The sequence below is a fragment of the Mastomys coucha genome, unplaced genomic scaffold (genome assembly GCF_008632895.1).
Source record: "Mastomys coucha isolate ucsf_1 unplaced genomic scaffold, UCSF_Mcou_1 pScaffold8, whole genome shotgun sequence".
In the NCBI taxonomy this organism is placed as follows: domain Eukaryota; kingdom Metazoa; phylum Chordata; class Mammalia; order Rodentia; family Muridae; genus Mastomys; species Mastomys coucha.
This window is the reverse complement of record NW_022196914.1, coordinates 17,265,131-17,290,719: the sequence shown is the minus strand read 5'-3', so window position 1 is coordinate 17,290,719 and position 25,589 is coordinate 17,265,131. Positions and strand designations below refer to the sequence as shown.

The 25,589-nt window shown below is 34.8% G+C and overlaps 1 protein-coding gene across 2 annotated transcripts in view; it reads right to left on the bottom strand.

Annotated features, from left to right (window-relative positions):
- Positions 1-25,589, bottom strand: part of Cdh12 (cadherin 12) — a 1,081,833-nt gene that overhangs the window by 97,369 nt on the left and 958,875 nt on the right. For both annotated transcript variants that reach the window (XM_031359979.1, XM_031359980.1), the window contains one exon: positions 6,390-6,509. In XM_031359979.1, the coding sequence (XP_031215839.1) occupies positions 6,390-6,509 (120 nt within the window). The remainder of the gene's footprint in view (positions 1-6,389; positions 6,510-25,589) is intronic.

Genomic DNA, 25,589 nt, shown 5'->3' with positions numbered 1-25,589 from the left:
AAAAAACTGTTGGATGAGTATGTTAGAGCTCTTGGAGTCCCAGTACATAGATAGGGCACAGATAGAAGCTCTGAAGAGAAAACTGGCTATGTAGATCTGCTGAATTGGTGAACATTTTATTCACAACAGAAACCCTACCTCCATATATATATATAAACAATCTCAGAGTTTTCTTAAATTCTTATGTTGGAGAATTCAAAGAAATAACATTTCACTGTATCCATGATTGTATAATATACTGCACATACTGAAAAATAAAGAGCACAATATGTAGCTTTTGCTTAATGGTGATTATTTCCTTGACAAATTTTGGCTTCTTAACATCATTTTATAATCATTGACTCTCTTGTACTTGCATGTTCATAATCAATTTCTCTTAATGTTTCATGCTATTTCACTCATTCAGAAGAATATATAAAAGAATGACTACATTGTATAAGTAAAACTTTAATTAGAATCATGAAAGGAAGAAATTGTTGTTTACCCCAAAAGCATTAACTTAGATATCTGAGCTCTATGAACCTGTATTATTTGATGACACTAAGACAATTTTCAGGAAATAAAGCATCATAAGTACTCATATAATTTGTAAAGCACTGCCTCAATAAATAAGGTATGGCTTTTGCTGCAATATTAGCCTGGGAATTGAAAGGAATTAGCACAATTGAAAGCATGAAAGCTGCCTTCTAAAACATCAACTTTCAACCTTGTAGATGAAGTATGCTACGCTACTTTCATCCTGGAGGAGCTCTTACAATAAAGGACAGTGAATCCATATAGAATTTTGGTCTGTTCAATATTCTGAGAATAATAATGCTTAGCTATAAAAACATAAGTGACTATGTGATCACCTCTGAAATTTAGGGCATACAAAAAAGGACAGAGGAGAAATAGTATAAGATATCTGGAGAAGGGCTATGAATCACTCTGTTTAGGGTATTGAGTCATTCTGATGGAGCAGAAGTCACTGCCATCTTCTTCAATTTTGTGCCTGCTCTTGAGCCTGCTAACCAGGCTTCAACAGATTGCTTCTAAACAATGGCCACAGATCTGTCTGTGTTGAGTGAATCACAAAAGAAAGCAATGAAACTAATATTGGGAAATATGTGTGGAGAGGGAGGAGGGTTGAGAGATTGGAAGGAGACAAAAGAAGGTGGAGGGGGAACGTCATCAGAGTATGTCTTATATGTGTGTGAAATTGCCAAATAACAGATTAATAAAGCGATTAAAAATAAATATTAGATATGCTATGTGTGTAAGTTTTATTTTTGAAACAATCTTGAGACTTTTGCTGATAAAGGAATAGGGATGCACTCGGGACCAAATCTCTTGTGAAATGATGCATTTCTAGGCAATCTTTATCAGATTTTTTTCAATATGGCTTCTGAGGTAGGGACAATAACATGGTATAAAATATCAGCAGTAGAAAAAAGAACAAACCAAGTAGATCCTACAGTTACCTTATTTCTATTTTATGATTATCTAATAAATCAGCAGAAAAGAAAAATTATAGGGGACACATTATTTTAATTGTACATACTTTAAAATATTTGACCAACAAGTTCTGGAGACAGTGGTAGTGGTTATAGAATGGCATAAAGGCTTTTATGTTGATAATTTGTACTTGGTATAGTTAAAGTAGTAAATTTTATATTACATATACTTTAACATAATAGAAAATGAAAGTTTTCAAGTTAAGTAAGTGGGATGTACTAGATTATGTTATATGACTATTGCTTATTTTTCTAGACTATAGCTTTTTCTTCCATATTTTGTAATTATACACATGTAGTGCCTTGTTTTGAAGTGACATCTTGACACTTAAAAATCACCTTGGTAGAGATTATAGTATAGGAGTTATTTACATCAAGATAATATGTAGACATACCTTGGTGATTTGTCTTGACTGGTAATTGACTCAGCTCGCTGTGAGTGTCTCTACCCCATAGGGCAAGACTCGAATTTTATAAGTGAAGAAATCATTCTGAGCATAACCAGAGAAAAAGCAAGCAAGGCATGAATATATCCTCACTTGCTTTTGAATGTAAATGTAATGTTTTAAGTACCAGCCTTGGTTTATTCCCAGAAATGTACCATAATGTGAAAATGGAAGACAAAATAAATTTGATCTTCTTTAAGTTGTATTTTTGGCCAAGGAATTTTGTCACAGAAGCAGAATTTAAACTAGAATAATTTGTAAATATAAAATATTACTGTCACATACACAAAAAAATATGGGACATGTAATCATAAGATATTTTTTAAAAAATCACCACAATTTTGATTTTAAAATACTACTAATTGTTTAATGAAAAGACACAAATATATATTCAAAAAAATTACTTATTGCTTACAGCAAATAAACTGGAAATAAGAGAATTGTATGAGTACTATTTTTTTCTTGATTTATTCAATAGGCTGCCTCAATTTACCTTAATGTTCATTTATACTTACATATAAGCTTGTTATAGTCCACTGAGAAAGCAGAACCAGCAATGTAAATCAGACAGCAATATTAATACAGAGTTCACTTTTTCCTTTCAATTGAATAAACTGTGAACACATTTATCCCTTTCTAAATATTTAGGCACCAAAAATTTTGATGAGGGTCTTCCTTTAAATTGTTTTGAATGGTTTCTGCACTCAAGTACAAACAATTTAGGCAACCTTGGTTTTCAAGCATCTTATTTAATAACAAGAAACTGAATCATAAAAGGTAGCTACATAGCTGGAACAAATGGGGATTATTTCTGAGACTTTACAATTATCCTTGATTTTTTATTTTTTTTTTCTTATCTACCACAAGATGATAAATTTAACAAATGTCTTCTTAATGGTTTTTGTTCACGAAGAGCTAGTTTTCATTCTCTTAATGAAGTGGCTCATCACCCACCCCTCTCCTGTCTAGTGGTCTGAGGCATTGTTGCAGCAAGACTTCTGTCTCCAGTGAAAATCAATTCTTATGAAATCTATTATGCAGCTGATGCCAGAAGATATTCACCTTTACTTCTAAATAAAAGGCTTCATATGAAATTATAAACACAAGATTATGCAGCCATGCAACACATGCATTTTAAACTGAAAAATAGTAATTTTTATATGAATAAGAATTTATCTACCATTCATAATAACTATATTAGGAGAAGGTTTTTTATTTTATGCATGTAATTTTTTGTGTGGTTTTATTTCAAATATGGATCATTTTTAACTTATTTAATGTGTCAAATTCATATTTTCTTGAATTCTGTGCATTTTTAGTCAGATATTGATTCCATGTGTCTCACCTATAATCATTCTTTCCTTATTAAGACATCAGTCTTTCCTGAAAATATATTATGGTTTGTAAAAGTCACCCACTCTATGGGATTCTTCCCACACCTCCAAGATGTGGATTCTCTTACTTCACCACACCAAGTGTACTTTCTGATTGTCTATGTGTCTCTGTGGGATGTTCCTTAGGGGTTACAAGGAGCTAAGCGGCAGATAACATCAATGCTTTCATTTGTGGTCATGGTTTTCATTAAGGTAAAGTTGGAACAGGCCTATAAATCTATAAGAAATTATAGTACCAAAGGATTCCAGGAGAAGAGATGAATTCTTCCCATAAATTTTCCTCATTGTCAGTCTGTACATTCTACCTATGGTTCTATACCTGAGAAACTCTACACTAAAAAGTGTAGAGAAAAGTGCTAAGAACTCCTTGAATTATTTTCCTATCTAAGTATACATTTTTAATCTACCAATGTGTGTGATTTATTTTCTTAAATTCCAGCAACTCTCTTAAAATAATATTACTGTATATTCTCCCATATTTTCTCTCATATTTCCTGATAAAAGACATTTTTCTCCATCACAAAATCACTTAAACATTGGGCATCTGGCTATTAATTCCCCACCCTCTGTCCAGCTGAAAGTGATTAACCCTTTCTAGACCTACAACTCATACTCCATTCTTAACACATTCCCTTAAGTTGACAAGTAAGGAGATTTGTAAGATAAAACTGCCTGTTGTCAAGCTTAATGGCTTTAGTTTAATCCCCAAGTACTATATATTGGAAGCAGAGAACTAGCTTATTTCCAAAATTTTTTCATTTCCACCCATACACAGTGCTATGTACATGTGCATGTACACACACACACACACATACACACACACACACACACACACACACAGACACACACACATAACATACTCATCTTACCAACTGAATTGAATATAATAGCTGAAAATATTTTTTTCTGAAAATGTGTTTATTGCAATTTTTCCACATTCATACAACGAAATACAGTCATGCTTACTTCCCATTTCCCTCCTCAACTATCACTTTAAAAAGATCTTTTAATGTGATAAAATGTTCTTCTGGTACTTCACACTTGCTTGGGCCTACGGAAGCAACCACTTGACTTGCTCTGAAGTTGTTAAAGCTTACCAGTGTCAAATAGTGACTGACTATGATAACAAAAACTGAGAAGAAAATTTTATATTTAGGTGGCCAGAAATTTTGAAAATTCAACAAGTCTACATTATTGAAAAACATCAGTTGGCTTTAGGGTTCTCGCCAATATTTATTTGACTAATCTTTGCTTGATCTGTATCTTACTACAATATTAGAAATTGGATTTTGAAATGATTGGTTGAAAACATGTATACAGACAGAGCTGATAGAACTCAGTGAGGTCATAGAGAGAGAAAGAAGGAAGGTAAAGACAGAGAGACAAGAGGGAAAAAGATGGGAGAAAGAGTAAGAGAAAGAGAAAGAGAAATGATGACACACACACAGAGAGTAGATGGCAGAGGAAAAGTGAGGAGAACGGGGGAAGAAATTAAGGGTTTGGAAGCAGAATTGATTAAAGTATATTATATGGATACATGAAATCCTCAGATAAATGAAAAAAAGTATAATGAATATACTTGAACATATAAGTTTAAATTTTTGATTTATAAGAATTATAAATCAAAGCAAGAATTATTCCAGTGGACATATCAAAACTGATAGGAAAATGCCCAAGGGTCCTCAATCTTACATTAGGAACTGAAGAAATGCAGGAGAGGAAAAAGTGAATTGCCCCAAGGCAGGCATAATAATGGTTGCCCAGTGCCAAATGATAAGCCTTAAAACCATTTATTTAAGTAATATTATATGGACTGAATTAGTTATATTTAGGAATATATGCATTTACATATTTGTTTATATATACTATAAAAATTAGTAGAAAATGAGATTGTAAATTTGAAGAAGAATATAAATATATAAAAGTATATGGAAGGACATGGAGGAAGAAAAGCTAAGGGGAAATACATTTATATTATAATTTCAAGAATAAAGTAAAAACATTTGATTTTAATTTGAATTATTAACTTAAAAATTTATTCCCTACAACATGTTTAGAATTTCTATATTATACAGAGCTACTATATAAAATAGCATTAATTTATTTTGAAATCTATTTTAACTAAGTGGATAACTGATTTAATCAGTGTCTTCAAGTGGGGAAGTCTGGTGGTGTAGAGGGGTTGGAGACATCCTCTTGGAGACAGTAGGGCAGGGGAGTTGGTGGGGAGGAAGTATGGGATGTGGAACAGTCTTGGGTGGACCAACTAGGAGAGGGATAAAGTCTGGAATGTAAAAAAGATTAAAGAATAAATTTTTAAAAAAGAAAGAAAGAAAGAAAAATAAAAAGGGAAAGGAAAAGAAAAGAAAAGAAAAAGGTTTGCCTAAGAAGACTAAATTTAAAAGAATCAATGTTCTTGGTTCATCAGATTTGCAAATACTCAGTTTCCCTTACTGCAAGCATATCTACTATATTTCTCAAAACCAACTCTCCATATGTATGCAAATAACAAAAGAAATTGCAGATATATCTGCATCATCTTTAAACAATAAAATTGAACACAATATAGAACTCTGACATGAAACAAATAAAGAAAATATGTTTTATAGGACTGTGAATAAAAGAATAGAATTACATTTTCAAAACTAAGATACAGCATTCCTAGCTAAGAAATTTAGACCTATTAAAAAGTGGTACAAATATTTATATTTACACAAACTTCAGTAAAAGAAAACATTTATCCATCAGTCATATAATTGCCACCTCTGTTGCCAGATGATGGTTCACTGACTTTTTTGTTTTTGTTTTTGTTTTTCGAGAATTTCCCTGTTATCCCTGGTTGTCCTGGAAGTCACTCTGTAGACCAGGCTGGCCTTGAACTCAGAAATCCTCCTGCCTCTGCTTCCCAAGTGCTGAGATTAGAGGTGTGTACCACCACTGCCTGGCTGGTTCACTGACTCTTCATTGCTGGATTGGAATAGACAATTCTTGGTTCCCAGATTAAAGTTTAAATATTTGATTGAGTGGTGGTAATGTTGGCCAAAGTAAAAAGTTACCTGTCTTGGGATCAATAGAGAAATAAGGCTGCCCCTGAAGGATGCTGTACACAACTCTGGCACTGTTTCCATAGGTGGGATCATCTGCATCTGTGGCCTTGACCTGCAGCACATATGCACCTGCAAAACAACACAATGTCATTTGCCTTTACAGAGACAAAGGTCATATTTGTTGTGTTTTGAATTCCGTATTATTTTGTAATTTGACTGTTCTATGAATGGTTTAAATACATATGCTCCTAAAGATCCCTTAAACAGGATAATCAAAACACTGTATCCTTTCAACTCCAACCCACATGGGATATGCTCTCAGTCCAGGAAGAATGGCTATAAAGGATGAAAATGTATAAAGATTGAATAAAAGTACAAGCAAAGGAGGCAAAAAAGGAGAAGACCTCCAAAGCACTGCCAACAATGTCAGTATTCTTCCACTCTAACAGTGCATATTTTCTTTTTTAAGAAATGGAAATATAAAGGAATTCTGTGATGTGGTAGGTTTACTGTGAATTGGTACACATGCAAAGAAAAGAAAATAACATGTTGGTAAGAAATGCACTCTTTTGGTTTAAGAAAGTCATACTGTAATGAGCCAAGAACTGGAAAGAATCCAAGTGATCATTAACTAGTGAATGGAAAAAAAGAATACAGTAAATAAACATAGTGTGATACCAAGAATCTAGGCAAAATCCTGGAATTGTTATGTTTGAAGGAATACAAAGTCTTAGAATTCATTGTGTTAAGTGGAACAAGCCATATGAAGGAAGAAATATACCAAATGAACTGGCATACATATGTCATCCAAACTATCAACCTCACAAAAGGTGAAGATTTAAGGCAGTCATGAGAAGTCTAGAAATGTTTTAGGAATGAAAGATTTGATCAGCGCTTACTGAGTTTCAGTTAAACAGAAACAAGAGACTCTGGTGCACTACTACAGAGCCAGTAATGAGAAATAATAAAATGGTGTGCTTTACACTTCAAAAAACTAGAAAAGAGGATTCAGTAAATTATAAAATGTAAAAATGACAGACATTTGAGATTAATAAAATAAGTATATTTAGCTGCACAGTGGTGGCGCAAACCTTTATTCCCAGCACTTGGGAGGCAGAGGCAGGAGGATTTCTGAGTTTGAAGCCAGCCTGGTCTACAGAGTGAGTTCCAGGACAGCCAGGGCTATACAGAGAAACCCTGTCTCGAAAAACCAAAAAAAAAAAAAAAAAAAAAAAAAAAAAAAAAAATTATATTTAACTTGATTTTATGATGAAATGGAACATACATGGGAACTGTTTTTGAATTCCACTAATGTACGCAACTTTATATACCAATTTATATTTTGTGTATAATGAATGTAACTATATAAAATGTAAAATGTGAATGAATTTTAAAATATAGGCAACCATAGTTGTTGTAATTGGTATGTATTTCAAATACATTTTAAAAGCTATTCCTGTTTCCAGTACATAGATCATTGAGCTGAAAGACATCACAATATCTGTATTGATTTACATCCCAAAAAGCATTGCGTACCATTTACATTAGCTCATCTCCTCATTGTGGGTGCTTGAATTTCATTATTAAAATATCAATGGAGAAGCTAAAAGGTTTAGAGGCTGCTAAGTGATTTGGTACTTCAATTTCCAAATTAACAATGACCTATTAGCATTAGGAAGCCTTTAATTAGGGAATAATATTAAAAACACAGAGAAAACAAAAATGATCTCAAATAGCTGCACTGCTCAAGAGCAGGAGAGGGCCTCTTTTTCTCCAGTCCCAATTAATTACATAGTTTTGGCAAAGGAAGTCTTTATAGCCAAACAAAATTATTTTTACCTTTTCTCATTTTTTTTTTTTGAGAATTGTGCATAGATTTAGGTACTAAGAAGAACAGGACATTTTTACTGTTATCTATTCATAAGTATAAATAAAGTAGTTCATAAGCACTTTACACTAACTCTTCAAATTATTTGCTCAATACCACTATCCTTAGTTTGAAATAAAAAAGTAAACAAAGTATCATAAATTATAACAAATTAAATGTTGATGACAGACAAAAGTCTTCCTGAAACAGAAAAAAGGTCATTCATATTATGCTCTGTAAAAATGTCTTATTTTGTATGATATGCAAAAATATGCATATATAATATTATATATAATACAAATATGTGTTCCTATAGAGAAATTCATTTATAACTAAAAATTTCACATATATAGTTAATACACATGGATCCAAATCTTGTCTCTTAAAGTAGTGCAAATATCAAACAGACAATTGACTGTCAGGACTAAGAAATAAATCTACCCTCTCTCTGAAATTAAAAAAAAAAAAACCTACACTGTTTTAAATAAGAAATAACATTGTAGAAATGCAATGCCCTTTTTTTACATGATTTTGGGATTTCAAGCTGTATGAACAAGAAAAAATTAAGATACAGTACCCTTTAATAGCTGAATTGGAGTTCGAGGCCAGCCTGGTCTACAGAGTGAGTTCCAGGACAGCCAGGACTGAGAACTCACAGAGATACCCTGTCTTGAAAAACCAAAAAAAAAAAAAAAAATAGCTGAATTGAAGACAATTCCAAGAAATTGCAAGTAATGTATAATAGAAGTTATAGTTATATCAATATTTTATCACTATGAGTATTCACATAATTCTCATTTGGTATAATCTGACAAGATGACTGATTATACCATTTTTTATTTCTCTCTCCTTTCCTTCTTCCTTCTTTCTTTCCTACCTTCCTTCCTTCCCTCCTCCCTTTCTTGTTTCTTTGTTTGCTTGTTGAGACAGTGTCTCAACATGATATTCTGGCTGTCCTGGAACTTACTATGCAAAATAGGCTTGTCTTGAACTCAGGAACCCACCTGCCATGGCTTTGAGTACATTTCTTAATTATTGATCTAAACTATCTTAAAAACTGGTATGGGAAAAATGTTTGAAATGGAGTAAATTACTTTTTCTCAAAAGTACTTTTAGCTAGAAGGTTTTACTTTGATTTCTTCTCTTATCTCTTCACAATGTGTGTGTTAAAACACAAGAAACTTTCTTCTAATGCTCCAATGATGGATGCCGATGTGATGGTTCAAAAGATATGGATAGCTCTGTTTTTTGGGTATATTTAAAATAAAAATACATTATTTGTAGGAGCCCTTGGAAATAGGAGGTGCTTATGGATGTAGAAATATATAAGATCACTAAAAGCCATAGCAAATGAAATAATTTTGAATATGTCTAAAGTAAACAAGGCTAAGCTACCTATCTAAGTCCTTGAATTTTGACTCTATGTGAACACAGTTGCACATTGCTAATTACCGTCATCATGTTGCATAGTAGATATCTTGAATTTGTTTCTTCAATCTAACTGAAACTGTTTATTCTTTGACCAAAATGCCAAAGCTTGTCTTCCATGCTTTGATAATCAGTCCTTTTTTCTGCTTCTCTGAGGATTTTTTGAGAAAAACTGTGCTACACTGCATAGGTAAATCTGCATAGAACAGCAACAAAGCAGAAACCTTCTTAAACTTGTTGGTGGGGCTATGAAACAGTCACAGGAGACCAACTTCCGAGTCCAGTGTGGCCCTGTTTAGGAGAAAGTGACAAAGTTCCTGTCCCTGGGATAGGGCCCTAGCATGATCCTCCAAGAGTGTTGATGGCTGCTCTTTGGCATAAGGCTCATTTGTGTAATAATGTACATATTTTCACATTCCTCCCAGGAGTGTCCTCCCTGCTAACTTTAATGACTATATGGTGATTAGAAACAGCAAGAGTACTGGAGTTGAGGGTGTGGCTATGTCTCAGCAAAATGATAAACCCAAAAATGGTAAACACTGGGACCTTCAGGGCAGCCTTTAAGCCTATGGGAAGGAGCTCTAAATAAATGTGTTCATTATATATATGTATAAATTCTTAACTATGCAAAGTATAAGGATGCAATATGAATTATGAGGAGCTTCATGAATCTAAACGAACAAAGGCAGCTACACTATGAGCCAGCTTTTCAGGAAGATACAAAGCTCTTCATAGGCAAGCAGATTCCTGAGTTCAAGTTCATCCTAGGACAGAGTGAGATTAGGCCCAGGTGTGGTAGAAATGGTAATACCAAGGTGGGATTCCACCCAACTAGTTAAACACTAAGACTTTAACAAAGGCAGATAGAACTTCAAGTCTTTGAAGAAAGAACCTGAGAAAAATATCAGAAGATGGACAGATCTCCCATGCCCATGGATCATTAGGATTAAAATGGTGAAAACTGACATCTTACCAAAAGCAATCTACAGATTCAATGCAATCCACATCATAATTCCAGCACAATTCTTCACAGATACTGAAAGAACAATTCACAACTTCATATGGAAAAACAAACAAAATGAAACAAACACACTAGGATAGCCAAAACAATCTTGAACAGTAAAGGAACTTCTGGAGGTATCACCATCCCTACCATAAAGCTCCACTACAGAGCAATAGTAATAAAAACTACATGGCATTGGTATAGAGACAGACGGGTGGATCAATAGAATCGACTCAAAAATAAACACACATACTTATGGACACTTTTTTTTTAACAAATAACTCAAAACCATACTATGAAAAAGGGAGAACATCTTCAACAAAATGGTAGTGGTATAACTGTATGTAGAAGAATATGTGCATAGATGCACATTTAACAATTCATACTGTAAGACCCCAAGTGAGACACCTAGAAGCAGATTGATGCAAGAGGAAGAGGGTTATTTTCCAGTGCATTGGTGTCAACCATCAACCTGTCCCTCTAGGTGAGTGAGGAGAAAGTGACTCCAAATGACTATTACAAGCAGTTCTTATACTTTTTAGGTGCACAGGCTACATCAGCAACATTACAGTTCCAACTTATTGGCTAAGCATGTTGACCTTTAAATCTCTTGGCTAGCAAGCATGATACTCATTTGAACTCACTCTGGGACTTTCCATAGGATCAGGAAACTATCAGTCAGTACATTCTGAGAATTTTTTATTCAGGAATGTTCCTGTGGGTGGAGAATAAAACTTGTTCTAGCCTTAACCCCAGGTGGGAGGGAAAGCTATAAGGAGGGCGTGGGATTTAAAAACACCTTAGGGTCCATCAACACAAAACTGCAGTTCAAATGGATCAAAAAAGCCAATGTTAAACCAGACACACTAAATCTAATAGAAGAGAAAGTAAGAAAAAGCCTGGAATTTTGGCACAGGAAAAAATTTCCTGAACAGAACACTAATGGCTCAGGCTCTTAGGTCAAGAGTCACTACATGGGACCTTATGAAAATGAAAAGTTTCTGTAAGGCAAAGGATACTGTCAATAGCAGCCTACAGATGGGAAAACATCTTCATTAACCTTCATCTGATAGAGGGCTAATATCTAAAATATATAAAGAACACAATAAGTTAAACTTAAAAAACAAAACAAAACAAAACAAAAAGACAAACAATCCAAAATGAGGTACAGAAATAGAGAATTCTCAACTGAGGAATTTCAATGGCTGAGAAGCACTTAAAGAAATGTTCACTATCCTTAGTCATAAAGAAATTGCAAGTCAAAATGACCCTGAGATTTTACCTCAAACCAATCAGAGTGGATAAACTCAAACTCAAGTGACATCAAATGCTGGTGAGGATGTGGAGAAAGAACACTCCTCCATTGCTGGTGGGATTGCAAACTTGTAAAATCATGCTGGAAATCCATCTGATAGTTTCTCAGAAAAAAATAAAAATAGTTCTACCTTAAGCTTCAGCTATAATACTCCTGGACATATACCCTAAGATTCTCAACCATTTCCCAAGGATATGTGCTCTACTATGTCTATAGCAGCCTTATTTATAGTAGCCCGCAACTGGGAGCAAGTCAGATGTCCCTCAATAATAGAATGGATACAGAAAATGTGGTACATTTACACAATAGAATATTATTCAGCTATTAAAAATAAGAACATCATTCCAGGCAGTGGTGGCACATGTCTTTAATCCCAGCACTTGGGAGGCAGAGGCAGGTGGATTTCTGAGTTTGAGGCCAGCCTGGTCTACAGAGTGAGTTCCAGTACAGCCATGGCTACACAGAGAAACCCTGTCTCGAAAAAAACAAAATAAATAAATAAATACATAAATAAGTAAATAAATAAAGACATCATAAATTGTGCAGGAAAATGGATGGAATTACAAATGTTACCCTGTGTAAGGTAACAGTCCCAAAAGTACCTGAACAGACATGCATGGCACGTACTCACTGATAAGTGAATATTAGGCAAAAAGTTCAGAATACCCATGATACACCCCACAGTTCCAAGGAAGTTAAACATGAAAGAAGGCCCAAGTGAGAATGCTTCAATCTCACTTAGAAGGGGAAACAAAATAACCAGGAGAGGCAGAAGGAGGGAGGGACCTCCTGGGTGAAGGGAGGGTTAGGGAAATAGGAGGTTAGGATCAGGCATGGGGAAAGACAGGTGAGAGTTCCAGAGAGCTACAAGAATAAGTTGAAATATGTAGCTGCAAAGAGTCAGGGAAAGTTTTTTAGGAGTTCCTGAGACCAGAGATAAGGGAGGCTCCCAAGAGTTAGTGCAATTGACCTTAGTAGAAATGTTCAACAGTTGCTATATGGAAACTGAAGAGACCCCCTTCCTTAGCTATAAACTATTTTCTAACTGATATTAAGTGAGCTCATATTGACAACAAATTTCAATAGATTTTTTATTTGTAATTAATTTTATTGGTTATTTTATTTATTTACATTTCAAATGTTATCCCCTCCAAGTTTCCCCTCCACAAGCCTCCAACCCTTCCTCCCTTCCCCATGCCTCTATGAGGGTGTGCTCCCACCCACCCACCCACACCTGCCTCAGTGGTCTAGTGTACCTCTATCTTGGATGATCAACCCTCCACAGGACCAAGAGACTCCCCTTCTAGTGATATCAGATAAGGCAATCCTCTGCTACATATCCAGCTGGAGCCATGGGTACTCCCTATGTACTCTTTGCTTGGTGGTTTAGTCCCTGGGTGCTTTGTGAGGTCTGGTTGCTTGATATTATTGTTCTTCCTATGAGGTTGCAAACCCTTTCAGCTCCAATAGTCCTTGCACTAACTTCTCCATTGGTGTTGCAGGAAATATTAAAAAAGAACCAGCATGTTTCCACACTTGTGCCAGCAACTCTGCACCTGTGGTCTGCCTGGCCAAGTGCTGGCAGGCAATGGCCAACCTGTTATATCTCATGGAGACTCTGACTTAGAACTCCAAAGTCTCTCCACCCAGATTGTTAGTTTCCCACTGGTGGATCACTACCATTCCAGCCACAAGCTTCAAAGCCCCCACAGCCTTTGTGATGCACATCAGACAAACCCACTCTTGGCTGCAGTACCTTTCCCTCTGGAGCCCAGTCTAATTGCCATGAGAAGAAAAACCACTCAAACTTATCTCAGAAACAATGGTAACTCAATCTCTGGACTCAACAACTAAAACCTTATCTTGTAAGTCCCATTAAATCTCATTCCCCCAGTGGCAAATCCTGATGGATCCACCATGATACAGGGAACTTCTAGCAGCTACATCTTGCCCTTATGCTATCCGCATTCCAAAAGGCTCTCACCCTCTCCTGATTCCTCTCTTCCTCCTTCCAACCTGGAAGTCCTGCTTACTCGCTCAGTGATTGGTTCCTTTATTCATTAGGGCTCCCAGAAAAGAAAAATTAGCATCAAGATACAAGCAACCCCTGGGGTCCACAACACATTGGGGTCCTTGCACTTAGTTCAATCTTTGGCTATATACATCCACATCTGTATTGGTTTGGCTCTGGAAGAGCCTCACAGGGGACAGCTATACCCAGTTCCTGTCAGTAAGAACTTTGGAGCATCAGCAATAGTGTCTAGGTTTGGTGTTAGCAGATGGAATGGATCCCTAGGTGGGGCAGTCTCTGGATGGAGTAGGGAAGGCAGAGGGTATAGCCCCTTGGAAGTCCCAGATGCTAGGGATCCAAGAGATTCCCAGGACAAGTCAGTGAGGACTTTAGCCAAAATACCCAACAAAGTGGAAATAGAACCTGTAGAGACCATATCCAGTGGATAGGTACAGTCTCTGGTTGAGGGATGGGGCCACCCACCCATCTCAAAAATGAATCCAGAATTCCTCCTTTCAAAAGGGAATGAAGGGACAAAGAGTAGAGCAGGAACTGAAGAAAAGGCCATCCAGATTTTTTTATATAATAAAATAGGCACTATTTAAGTGTTTGTTAAAAATAATAGGCAAATGTATCACTCATGGAGTGTCAAGTCCAAAAATGTGTAACACTATCATGAATCATGTTCTTATTATTCATTGGTTAATATTTTTTAAATAAAACTAGTTTAAATGTTATATTCTTTTGTTTGGTTAAAATGTGATTTAAGGATATGTTTTATCTTTACAAAAGAGTACCCTATGAACACTTTTCACATTTATTTTTAATTCAATTAAGATAAAATTCTATCACTTCAGTATCCCTCCCTTTCTTTTTCTCCTTCCCTGTCATCTTCTATCACCCCCAATCAATAACTATTTGTTGATAGATATGCATATAAATGAATGAACATATTTGGTGAGTCCACCTGTTTCCAGGACTGACCCCTCCTTCTTGGATAAACAATTAGGGGAATTATGCCTATGGAGGTCTTATTACCCCATTCTCAGTAGATGATTTTTGTCTGCAGCTCCTTATCTAGGCATGGGGTCCCATGAGCTTCTCCCCATTTACACTGAAATATCAAGGGTTATTTTTAATTATTCAAGTCTTGTTTAGACAAACATGATGTTGACATTCCATGTGTGTGGTTTCCTGTAATCCCTAGATTGTACAATCTTATAGGTGACGTCCTGGTCCTCTGGATCTTACAATTTTTCTGTCTTGCATTCTAAGGATGTTCCCTGAGCACTGAGTGCAGGAAGAAACCATGCTCTTGAAGATTTTAGAGAGTTTGTACCTTGATTAAATCAGCCTGGAATAATTAGAACTATTAAGATAAACTAGCAAAGACATCTACCATTATATCCTCCCAGAGTTTTAGTGACTTTCCCTTGGTCTACAATTCTGGGATCAAAGCTATCAGTTTTTCTTTTCTTTGCGTCTCACCCTGGCAAAATGCATCCTAGCTTCAGTGTATCCTCAGCACCATTTATGGTGTGACATCAACTCATAATTCGTTATTTGTTCCAAGGACGCAGAAGCACTTTAAGGCTGTAAAATTTCTTGCTACATTTGAACTAAATATTTTAGACTATATATATTTACACCTCTTGATCCAAGATTACATTGATGGATAAGTGAATCCATTTTTATGAGCACTTCATCTCATATCTTTATGCCAAGAACTCTATTCCATGAATACCAATGCAAATGGAAATGCTTCCCGCAAGAGCACACTGAACTCCAATTTACAGTGATGGTACAACGTTGCCTCTTTTACACCTAATACCACCTGAAAGTATTTTCACAGATACTCTCAGGAAACTCAGCAGAAATTATGATGAAGTGTGTGAATTTGAATCCGACTTGCTTGGTAACTCTCAGAATCCAAAGGATTTTGTTTTTATTTCCTTTGTGACATCATATTCTTAATAGAGTGCAGCAATTAGTTTTAATTCAATCACATTTAAAGAAATTTCATGAACTTAAGTATGTTTATCACAGTTAATACATTTAATACCTACAAACATATGTAACATGATATTTTTGGTTGATTATTTAGTCATGACAAATGTCAAATGTGGTATTCTTGGTATTCATCTGTCAGTCATCTATCATCTATTCTTCATCCTGTTCAGTTATGAAAATGAGAATCTAAATTATTATGTTTAATATGTATGCATAATCAAGAATATATGTGTGTATATGAACCAAAGTCAAAAATTATGAGTCCTACAATCCTTTAATTAGATTTGCCATCTTTCAATCATTATTAAAATAATGATGTAATTTTCATAGACAAATTTATACTCCAAGTTTTACTAAAGTGATAATGTAATTTTCACAGAAAAATGTATATCCTCAAAGTGAATTTTACCTAATATTGTAAACTGTTTGTGTATTAATTCATACATTAATATCTCCATTACATCTTCCTCAATTGAATCTGGTGAAGTCAATTGGCCCAAGTATAAATTAACATAACTCTTCTTGTCCTTTTTCTGTCTATCATTGATTGTTTAATATTTCACATTAGTAAAACATTAGGAGACTTGCTGGGACCCTCTAGAAAAAGCTCCTTTGTTATGAGTACTAGCTTGCAGATAGCAGAAGCTGATAAAGTTCTTCCAACACTTTGGGGACACATAGGGACACAAGATGCTACACAAAAGAAATGAATGTTCTGGAATAAATCTTAACAATTCTCATATTTTAGCAACTGTGATGATTTACAGCCATAAATCCTGTGCCATGTGTTACTTAGGACTTGAGATTTTTCTGGCCGGGCAGTGGTGGTACACACCTTTAATCCCAGCACTTCGGAGGCAGAGGCAGGTGGATTTCTGTGTTCGAGGCCAGCCTAGCCTAAAAAGTGAGTTCCAGGACAGCCAGGACTATACAGAGAAACCTTGTTTTGAAAAACAATAAAAAAAAAAAAAGATTTTTCTGTTTCTCACAATTGACAAAATTTTGGCAAGTCATTGAAACTTAACCCACATCAGTTCTATAATGGAGTTATAAATAATCAACCCACCAAGAAGCTCATTGTAAATTAATTCATTTGAAACTGCCTGAGCCTAATAACTTGTGCAAAGAAAAATTTCACAAAAATTATTCTAACATTTCTTCAGCTTGAAAACAAAAGGACAAGGTCTCCAGTATGTGTTGAAAAGAATGATAGCTCAAATTTTCCACGTTAACTTCAATATTACTGCAGATGCACCTTTTAGACATAAGATTTTTTTCACATATCACTACTCAAAAACCTCAAAGGTAACATGAACAGTTATATACACTGTCAATAGCAAGGTAATTTGCACCACAACATTGTTGTTTTTCCATTTAAAATGTATTCCAAGATCTCCAAAGATCTTCTAGGACCTATTTTTCCTACAGAGCTTTGCCACTTAATTTCAGGGTGGTAATCATCTTAGTGCTTCACTGGGAAACAATGAGTTTCATTAAGGATAATGAGAAAAATGAATTCTGCAGGATTACTCATCTATTTGTTTTGGTTTGCTTTTTGGATTCAGGCTGGACTCCAATTCTCTTTCCTCTCTCTCCACCACCCCTGGAAGACTTGGAATTTCTCCACACTCAGCTACATTATCACAGTGTGCTTCTATCAGAGCTTACCTTAATTGGAATATTAGTCTTCTTTGAGCCCTTTTACCCTTGGACAATTTTAGGTCAAGAAACCGCTTCCTTTAGTTTTCTAATTCTGATTCTGCTAAACTAAACTCTTCTCACAAGAAAGAGTGGCATTCCTTATGTTTGCCTGTTTTCTTGATGGCATTTAATTTCTTGATACAAATCTCTTTCTTCAATTTGTCTCCTTTAATAGCTTTCTCAACATCATTTACTACTCTTGGCTCCCACTTGCTTCTCTGATAATCAATTAGTCTTCCTTAAAGGGTTCTTTCCTGCTCGATGAATTTAGAAGTTTCATGTGTCCTAGATTTTCTCTCTGTGTGTATATGCCTAAGTTTACAGTCTGATTCATAGGAGTGCTAAGGTGCCAAAATCAGATCTGCATCAATATTCTTAATTTCCTGTTACTTCACTGGTGAAAATATGCATTAAATACATTAATAAAAACTTTGTATTTTAAAGGGTTCTTAGCCATTATTATGTGCACACTCAGGCTTTCTCACTGCAAATATACTTCTAAGCCTTCAGTCACTATTTTTTTAATCATTTATTTATTTATTTATTTATTTACACTCCAGATTTGATTCCCCTCCCAGTCCACCCTCCAACTTCTCCATATCCCACACCTCCTCCCCACCCCCCCCACCCCACCAGATCTCTAAACTCCCTGAGGCCTCCAGTCTCTTGAGGGTTAGGTGAATCTTCTATGACTGAACCCAGACCAGGCAGTCCTGGAACACTTGCCCCTGTGACAAGGTGGGGCATCTTTTGGGTAAATTCCCAAGAGTGGTATTGCTGGGTCTTCAGGTCGATCTATTTCCAGTTCTGAGGAACCTCCAGATTGATAACCAGAGTGATTGTACCAGTTTGTAATCCCATCAGCAATGGAAGAGTGTTCCTCTTTCTCCACATCCTCAGTAACACGTGTTGTCACCTGTGGTTTTGATCTTAGCCATTCTGATTGGTGTAAGTTGGAATCTCAGGGTCGTTTTGATTTGTATTTCTTTGATCACTAAGGACTTTGAACATTTCTTTAGGTGCTTCTCAGCCATTAGAGATTCCTCTGTTGTGAATTCTCGGTTTAGTTCTATACCCCATTTTTTGATAGGGTTGTTTGGTTCTTTGGTGGTTAGCTTCTTGAGTTATTTATATATTTTGGATATTAACCCTCTATCAGATGTGGATTTAGTGAAGATTTTTTTCCCCAATCTGTAGGTTGTGATTTGTCTTATTGACTACATCCTTTGCCTTACAGAAGCTTTCTAGTTTCATGAGGTTCCATTTATCAATCCTTGATCTTAGAGTGTGAGTCATTGGTGTTCTGCTTAGGAATATTCCCCCTATGCCAATGAGTTCACAGCTCTTTCTCACTTTGCCTTCTATTAGATTCAATGTATCTGGTTTTATGTTGAGATCCTTGATACACTTAGACTAGAGCATTGTGCAAGGTGATAAGAATGGGTCAATGCCACTTTTTTCTTCCTTCCTTCTTCTTTCTCCTCCTTCTTCTCCCTCTCCCTCTTCTATCTTTTTGTTCCTCACCTCCTTCTCTGCCTTCCTCTAATTCTTCCTCCTTCTCCCTCCTCCTCCTCCTTCTCTTACAGGTCCATCAGGGTATATATTAAAGCTTCTAATTTTGTGATTTTTCATGAGATTCCTCTGTGTGTAACCATGTATACCTTTTTGTCTATATGTGGTTTTTGTGTCTTTGGATAATTTTCTGTTAGTTTTATCTTATTCTGTCTCATTTGATTTGTTTTATGATATTTTATTTTATTACTGTTTTTTTAGATGTCTTTATTATCTAAGGAAATCCAAAGAGAGTATTCATCTAAGCTGAGGGAGCTACAGAAGAACTGGGAGGCATAGGAGGAGGGAAAATATAATCAGAATATATTGTAATAAAGAAATCAATTTTAAATAAAGGACAAAAAAGAAGTAGTTCTGATTTGTTGGTGGCTCTTCATTTGTAATGGAGACTTTTGTGCTCTCCCCATCCATATTTAGATGTCTACTGGTGTTGCTATTATTTAGATCTTAATTTTTGTGATTTTTAAAACCCAGTCTATGGGAGGGGCAACCCTTGGTCCTGTGAAGACTGGATGCACCAGTTTCAGGGAATGCTAGGGTGGTAATGAGGGAGTGGGTGGGTAGAGAGCACCCTCATAGAATCAGGGGAAGGGGGATTTGGATAGGGGAGTTGTGGAGGAGAAATGGAGAAGGACAATAACATTTGAAATGTAAATAAATAAAATAGCCAAAAAATTTTTAAAAAGTGTAACAATATGAAGAGCCCCAAGAGAAGAGAGATCTGGTGCCTAGCTGTCCATTACAATTCAGATCATGAGGCCCCAGAAATGTCTCTCGGCACATTTCCTTACAGATCACTACTGGTTACAGCAGAACTTTAGTTGGAGAAAAGGCAGCATAGACTTTGAAGAACATAGGCTTATGAAAAAATCACATATAAAATATTTTGAAGCAGCTGGGCAGTGGTGGCACATCCCTTTAATCTCAGCACTTGGGAAGCAGAGGCAGGCAGATTTGAGAGAGTTCCAGGACAGCCAGGGCTACCCAGAGAAACCCTGTCTCAAAAAAACAAAAACAAAAACAAAACAAAACAAAACAAAAAACTCCATTAGCTGTTTTCAAAAAGAAATTATTGAAATAAATATTGTTTCTCATGTACACATTCAAGTGTCTGACCTCAGTAAGAAAAATTCCCACAGTATCAATATACTTACTGCTTAGCAAAGCCAGAAAGACAGCCTCCAGAGTTTTTGAATTCTAGACAACTTAAAATACAGTTTTGCTTTCTTCATTTTCTCTGCTCTTTCTACTTGATATTTAAGTAGCCACATCTATAAAGGCAACACCAGTGCTAGTGTTTTCCAATATAAATAATGGATAATGGCTTCCTTTACTGAAAACACTTTGTGTGGGTATCAATGACCAAAGCTGTTTATTCTTAGCATGTGAGTTACCCCATCTTGGTATCTGACATTTATTGTCTGCAGAATTATGTAATATATCAGTTGTAGTCTAGGACACTTCCACTTACAACTATATTTGGCTAACTGAAGATAAATAGAAAGATCCTTTCTGTAATGCAGGAAATGCTGAAAGGAAATTTAAATGATTTGTAGTTAAATGCATCACTTCTCTGAAGAGTAATCTACAACTATGTATTTTTTTTCTTTTTACAAAGTAAACACAGTACTAGAAGTACATCTGATACACAATTTTTATATTCTTTCTTAAAATCTCTCCTTTTCTCTCTCTCTCTACATAGGTGTGTGTGTGTATTGTGTGCATGTATGTGTGTGTATATGTGTGTGTATGTGTATGTATGTATGTGTATGTATGTGTGTATGTGTGTATATATATGTGTGTGTGCATGTGTGTGTATGTATGTATGTGTATGTGTGTGTATGTGTGTGCATGTATGTGTGTATGTGTGTGTGTATGTGTGTGCGTGTATATGCGTGTGTGTATGTGTCTATGTGTGCATATGTGTTTGCATATCAGGTGTATACTTGCAAAGGCAGTAAGGTGTTAGAACCCTGCAAGCTTAAATTATAGCTGTAAGAACCAGGTGATGGAAATCAAACTGAGGCTTGAATGGAAAAGCAGAAAAGTTTTCTTAAACTCTGAAGCGTATATCCAGCCTCCAACATATATTTCTTTTGCAGGCCTCACATGCTTGCTGTATTTCAGTTATTAAGTTCATTTTCATACACGTTCATAGATTCCTAACTCCCTGTATTTTCCTAATACAGTATTTACCAGAATCTTATTGATAAATTTTTCAATGACAACTTCAAACTAAACTCTTGACCATTTTTTTTTTTGGTGTAGTGAATGTAAAAACCTAACTACTTGATATTAGATGTAATAATTGAGAAGAAATTTAGACTACAAACTGAACAATTACTGTCAGTTATTTTAGTTAAGTAACAGTTTTACTGGTATTTTTCTCATATGTCTTTACTGTTCTGAGTCCTACTCAGACATATCGTCAATGGAAAAGGGTAGAATAATTACAAATTATCTCCTTTTATCAAATTTACATCATTTGGAGATGTCTTACATTCACTAAGACATGTATCTATAGGTTGAGTGGCTATGCATACGTTCCCTGGAGCAAGGATGTATGTAAACTGTGAAATGTCACTTTCCATACATTTGTAAATGAGGATGAATATAAAAGTGATTTTTACTTAACTGCACAAAAACTCAATGAGAGAACTTGCAGTGCTTGTTTGTCTTTTGTGGTCTGTGTTATTTCACTCAATATATTCTCTTCTAGATCATCCATTTATCCTTAAATTTCATTATTCTTTTTTTTTAAAAAAAATTTATTTATTTTATGTATAGGAGTACATTGTTGCTGTCTTCAGAAACTCCAGAAGAGGGCATCAGATCCTATTGCAGATGGTTGTGAGCTACCATTTGGTTGCTGGGAATTGAACTCAGGACCTCTGGAAGAGCAGTCAGTGCTCTTAACCACTGAGCCATCTCTCCAGCCCCTCATTATTCTTTATAGCTGAATTGTATTTCACTATGTAGGTATAAATTTTACTCATCCATTCCTTTGTTTAATGGCATTTAGATTGTTTCTATTTCCAGAATAGTGTGAATAGGCAGCAATAGGAGCAAGAACCTATTGAGTGGGATGCAAGCACTGTAGGCATATGCCAAGATGTGAGTCATATGATAAATTTACTTTTAGTGTTTTTGAATATTCTCCATATCGATTTCTGATGTGGCTGTACCAATTTTATTTTCACCAACAGAAAATAAGTTTCTTGTCTAGTATATTATCAGTATTTGATATCAGTGGTTTTCTTGATATTTGTCATTCTTGCTGGTGTGAAATGAAATAGCAAAAAAGAAAAAAAAAGAATTAATGTGTTTTTTTTCTAATTGCCAAAGATGATGACCACTTTTTAGGTGTTTCCAGGTATTATTTATTTTTTTCTATTGAGAACACTTTGTTTAAATCCTTAGACTATTTTTCAAATCTTTAGATGTAAGTATGCATTATGGAGCAGCTGCATCATAGTTTCTGCTTGTATGGCTAAGTGAGTGTTATAGAAGAATGTTTGAAATGATTTAAAAAAGCTAAAATAGCCAGAAGTAAAACAATCTCTCCTAGAAATGTCTACATGAGCAAGATCAGAACAATGTTGATATAAATGAACATGTTCCTGTGCAGATAGGAATTTTCATGGGGTTCATACTTCTAATACAGAGATATAGATAGCTAATTACTGTTGCAAAAAGGATGAGTGCCCTTATTGTTTTTCAAATGTAGAGTTGTCAACCCTAAATCTAAATACAAACAAGGAACATAAGCAAACATAGTAGGTTTTTTTGTTGTTGTATGTCTCTACGTATGTCTGTCTTTATGTGTGTGTAAGATAGATAGAAAGATAGATAGATAGATACATAGATAAATAGATACATAGATACATAGATATAGAGATAAAGATGTGTCTACAAATAGAGCATATATATATGCACACACACATACACACACACACACACACACACACACACACACACACACACTAAAGGAATTTTAAAGGGAGTTAAGCCACTTGGGTTGACAAGAGACAGCAGGACAACAGACTAACAGAGAATCTCCAGTGCAATGCCTGAAAGACCTCCTTTTGAACAGTTGGTCACAATATTTCAAGTGACTCCAAAACCAAAAATAGATTACAAGTACAGCCTTTAGATGCCTCTCAGGGATAATAGTATATCCCTACAGATGAAGATACAACATACATACACAGGACACATGCACATATATACAAACACAAGTGTTTGTATTTATAACAGTAATAATCAAAGAAAAAGAAGCTATGTGGTTGAAGAATTACAGAGAGAAATCAATGGAGGGTATTTGGTAGAGGCTCAAGTGTTACAAAAAGAGTAGGACAGTGATATAATTATATTTTAATCAATTATATTTCAAAAATAAAATTTAAAAAATGAAATATAGCCCCTGGGAGAAAATGTAACAACCACATTTCAAAAATAATAAAGATTAAAGTTTTAATAATTTTAGAAATAATCAAACAAGTTTTAATACTATTTCTTTATATAATTGGTATATCTGATCTTATTTGCATTGAATACTTCCATACACCATGATGGTTTGATAGAATGTTGTGTAGGTAATCATAATTATTGTATATAGTTCAGATATTACTTAGTCTATTTACCTAGTACATCTTTCTGAAAGAACCATCTACATGCTCTACGTACTCTGTTGAATTTGCATATATTTCTCAATTAATTGATATGCAAATAACACCTAATTATAGTTCATATTTGTTTATGAAATATAATATATTATTTTTAGGATTATTGTAACATCTCATAAAACATAGAATTAGGATATCTAATGTCTATAAAAGATATATTGAACATTTAATAATATAGACCATTAGACTTCCCCTACCTGGAAGTTAACTTACAAACAAGGAAATTTTAGATCTTGCCTATTTTGGGAAAATTACATAAAGAAATATTCATGTCCTACTTTTGATAGTCTCAGAATTGTTGAGCTATAGGGTACCTTTTTATTTTTACTTTTAACTTTATATCAACACAAAGTTTTAAATGAGAGATATTGTAAATAAAGAAAACATTTAATAAAAAAAAACAAAGTTTTAAATGAACTATATCCCTTCATCTGTACTATAGTAATGAGAAGATACAGAATTGCTACATTTTAAAGCAAAACTTTCTCCTATCTCCATTCTAAAACAAAGCCTCTCTCATACAACAGGGATATAATGAGAAACAGTGCTGCAGTTTATTGATGTGAGAAATGAAGTAAACACAATTAATGTATTGTGTCCTAGTTTGTTGTTTCTTTTCACAATAAATATTTTTAAATGCCTGTCAGCAAACTAAGCAGCATAGGTCAATAATTTGATATAGTCATCAAATGTGGCTATGGTAAAAGTAGCTAAATTACTCTCAAAGGGGCACAACAAAAGGTTTCTCCAGGCAAATCAATACTTCATGGTTAGGGTTTCTATTTTTGCTTAACCTTCCTTGACAAACTCATCTTATTAATTATTTGGGAACATAAGTACAAAGAGGTGGCTGGATTAAATACAAACTTTAAGAAGGAAGGAAAAGAGACAGGAAAGGGAATAAGAAAAATGTGAAAAAAAACTTTGAAAATTAGTAAAGAATGACATCTAATTTTAACTGCTGCGTACAAGTCTGAATTTTGTTGGAAATGCCCCAAGTCTCCTGAGGAAGTTATGTTTGCCTGATGTGAAACATTGCATTTTTAGTTCAGTATAGATAGATTCTTGGACTTCAGATAAAAATCCACTTGAAATTCTTACCACTTCAAATAAAGGGTAAGGACAATCATGAAATTCTACTCTTTGTGGAATCTTTCTCTCACAAATCTTTGTACAGATCTTTCACTTGCTTGGTTAGAGTCACACCAAGGTATTTTATATTATTTGTGACTATAGTGAAAGGTGTCATCTGCCTAGTTTTTTTCTCATCCTGTTTATCCTTTGAATACAGGAAGGCTACTGATTTGTTTGAGTTCACTTTATATCCAGCCATTTTGTTGAAGTTGCTTATCAGGAAAATACTAACATAAGGAACAAAACTACACCCTAAAAGAAGCAAGATAGTAGTCCATTGATATTAATAGATATTAAGGAAAGGTAAATTGTTGCTTCCTGTTATTTTTGTTGTTAAGGTTGGAAATCTGTTCATGTGGCTATCTTCTTTTCATTTTTTTTTTGGGAAAATTACCTTTTTGCTTTTTCTAAGATGTAGTTTCCCTCCTTGTGTTGACATTTTCCATTTATTTTTCTTTGAAGGGCTGCATTTGTGGAAATATA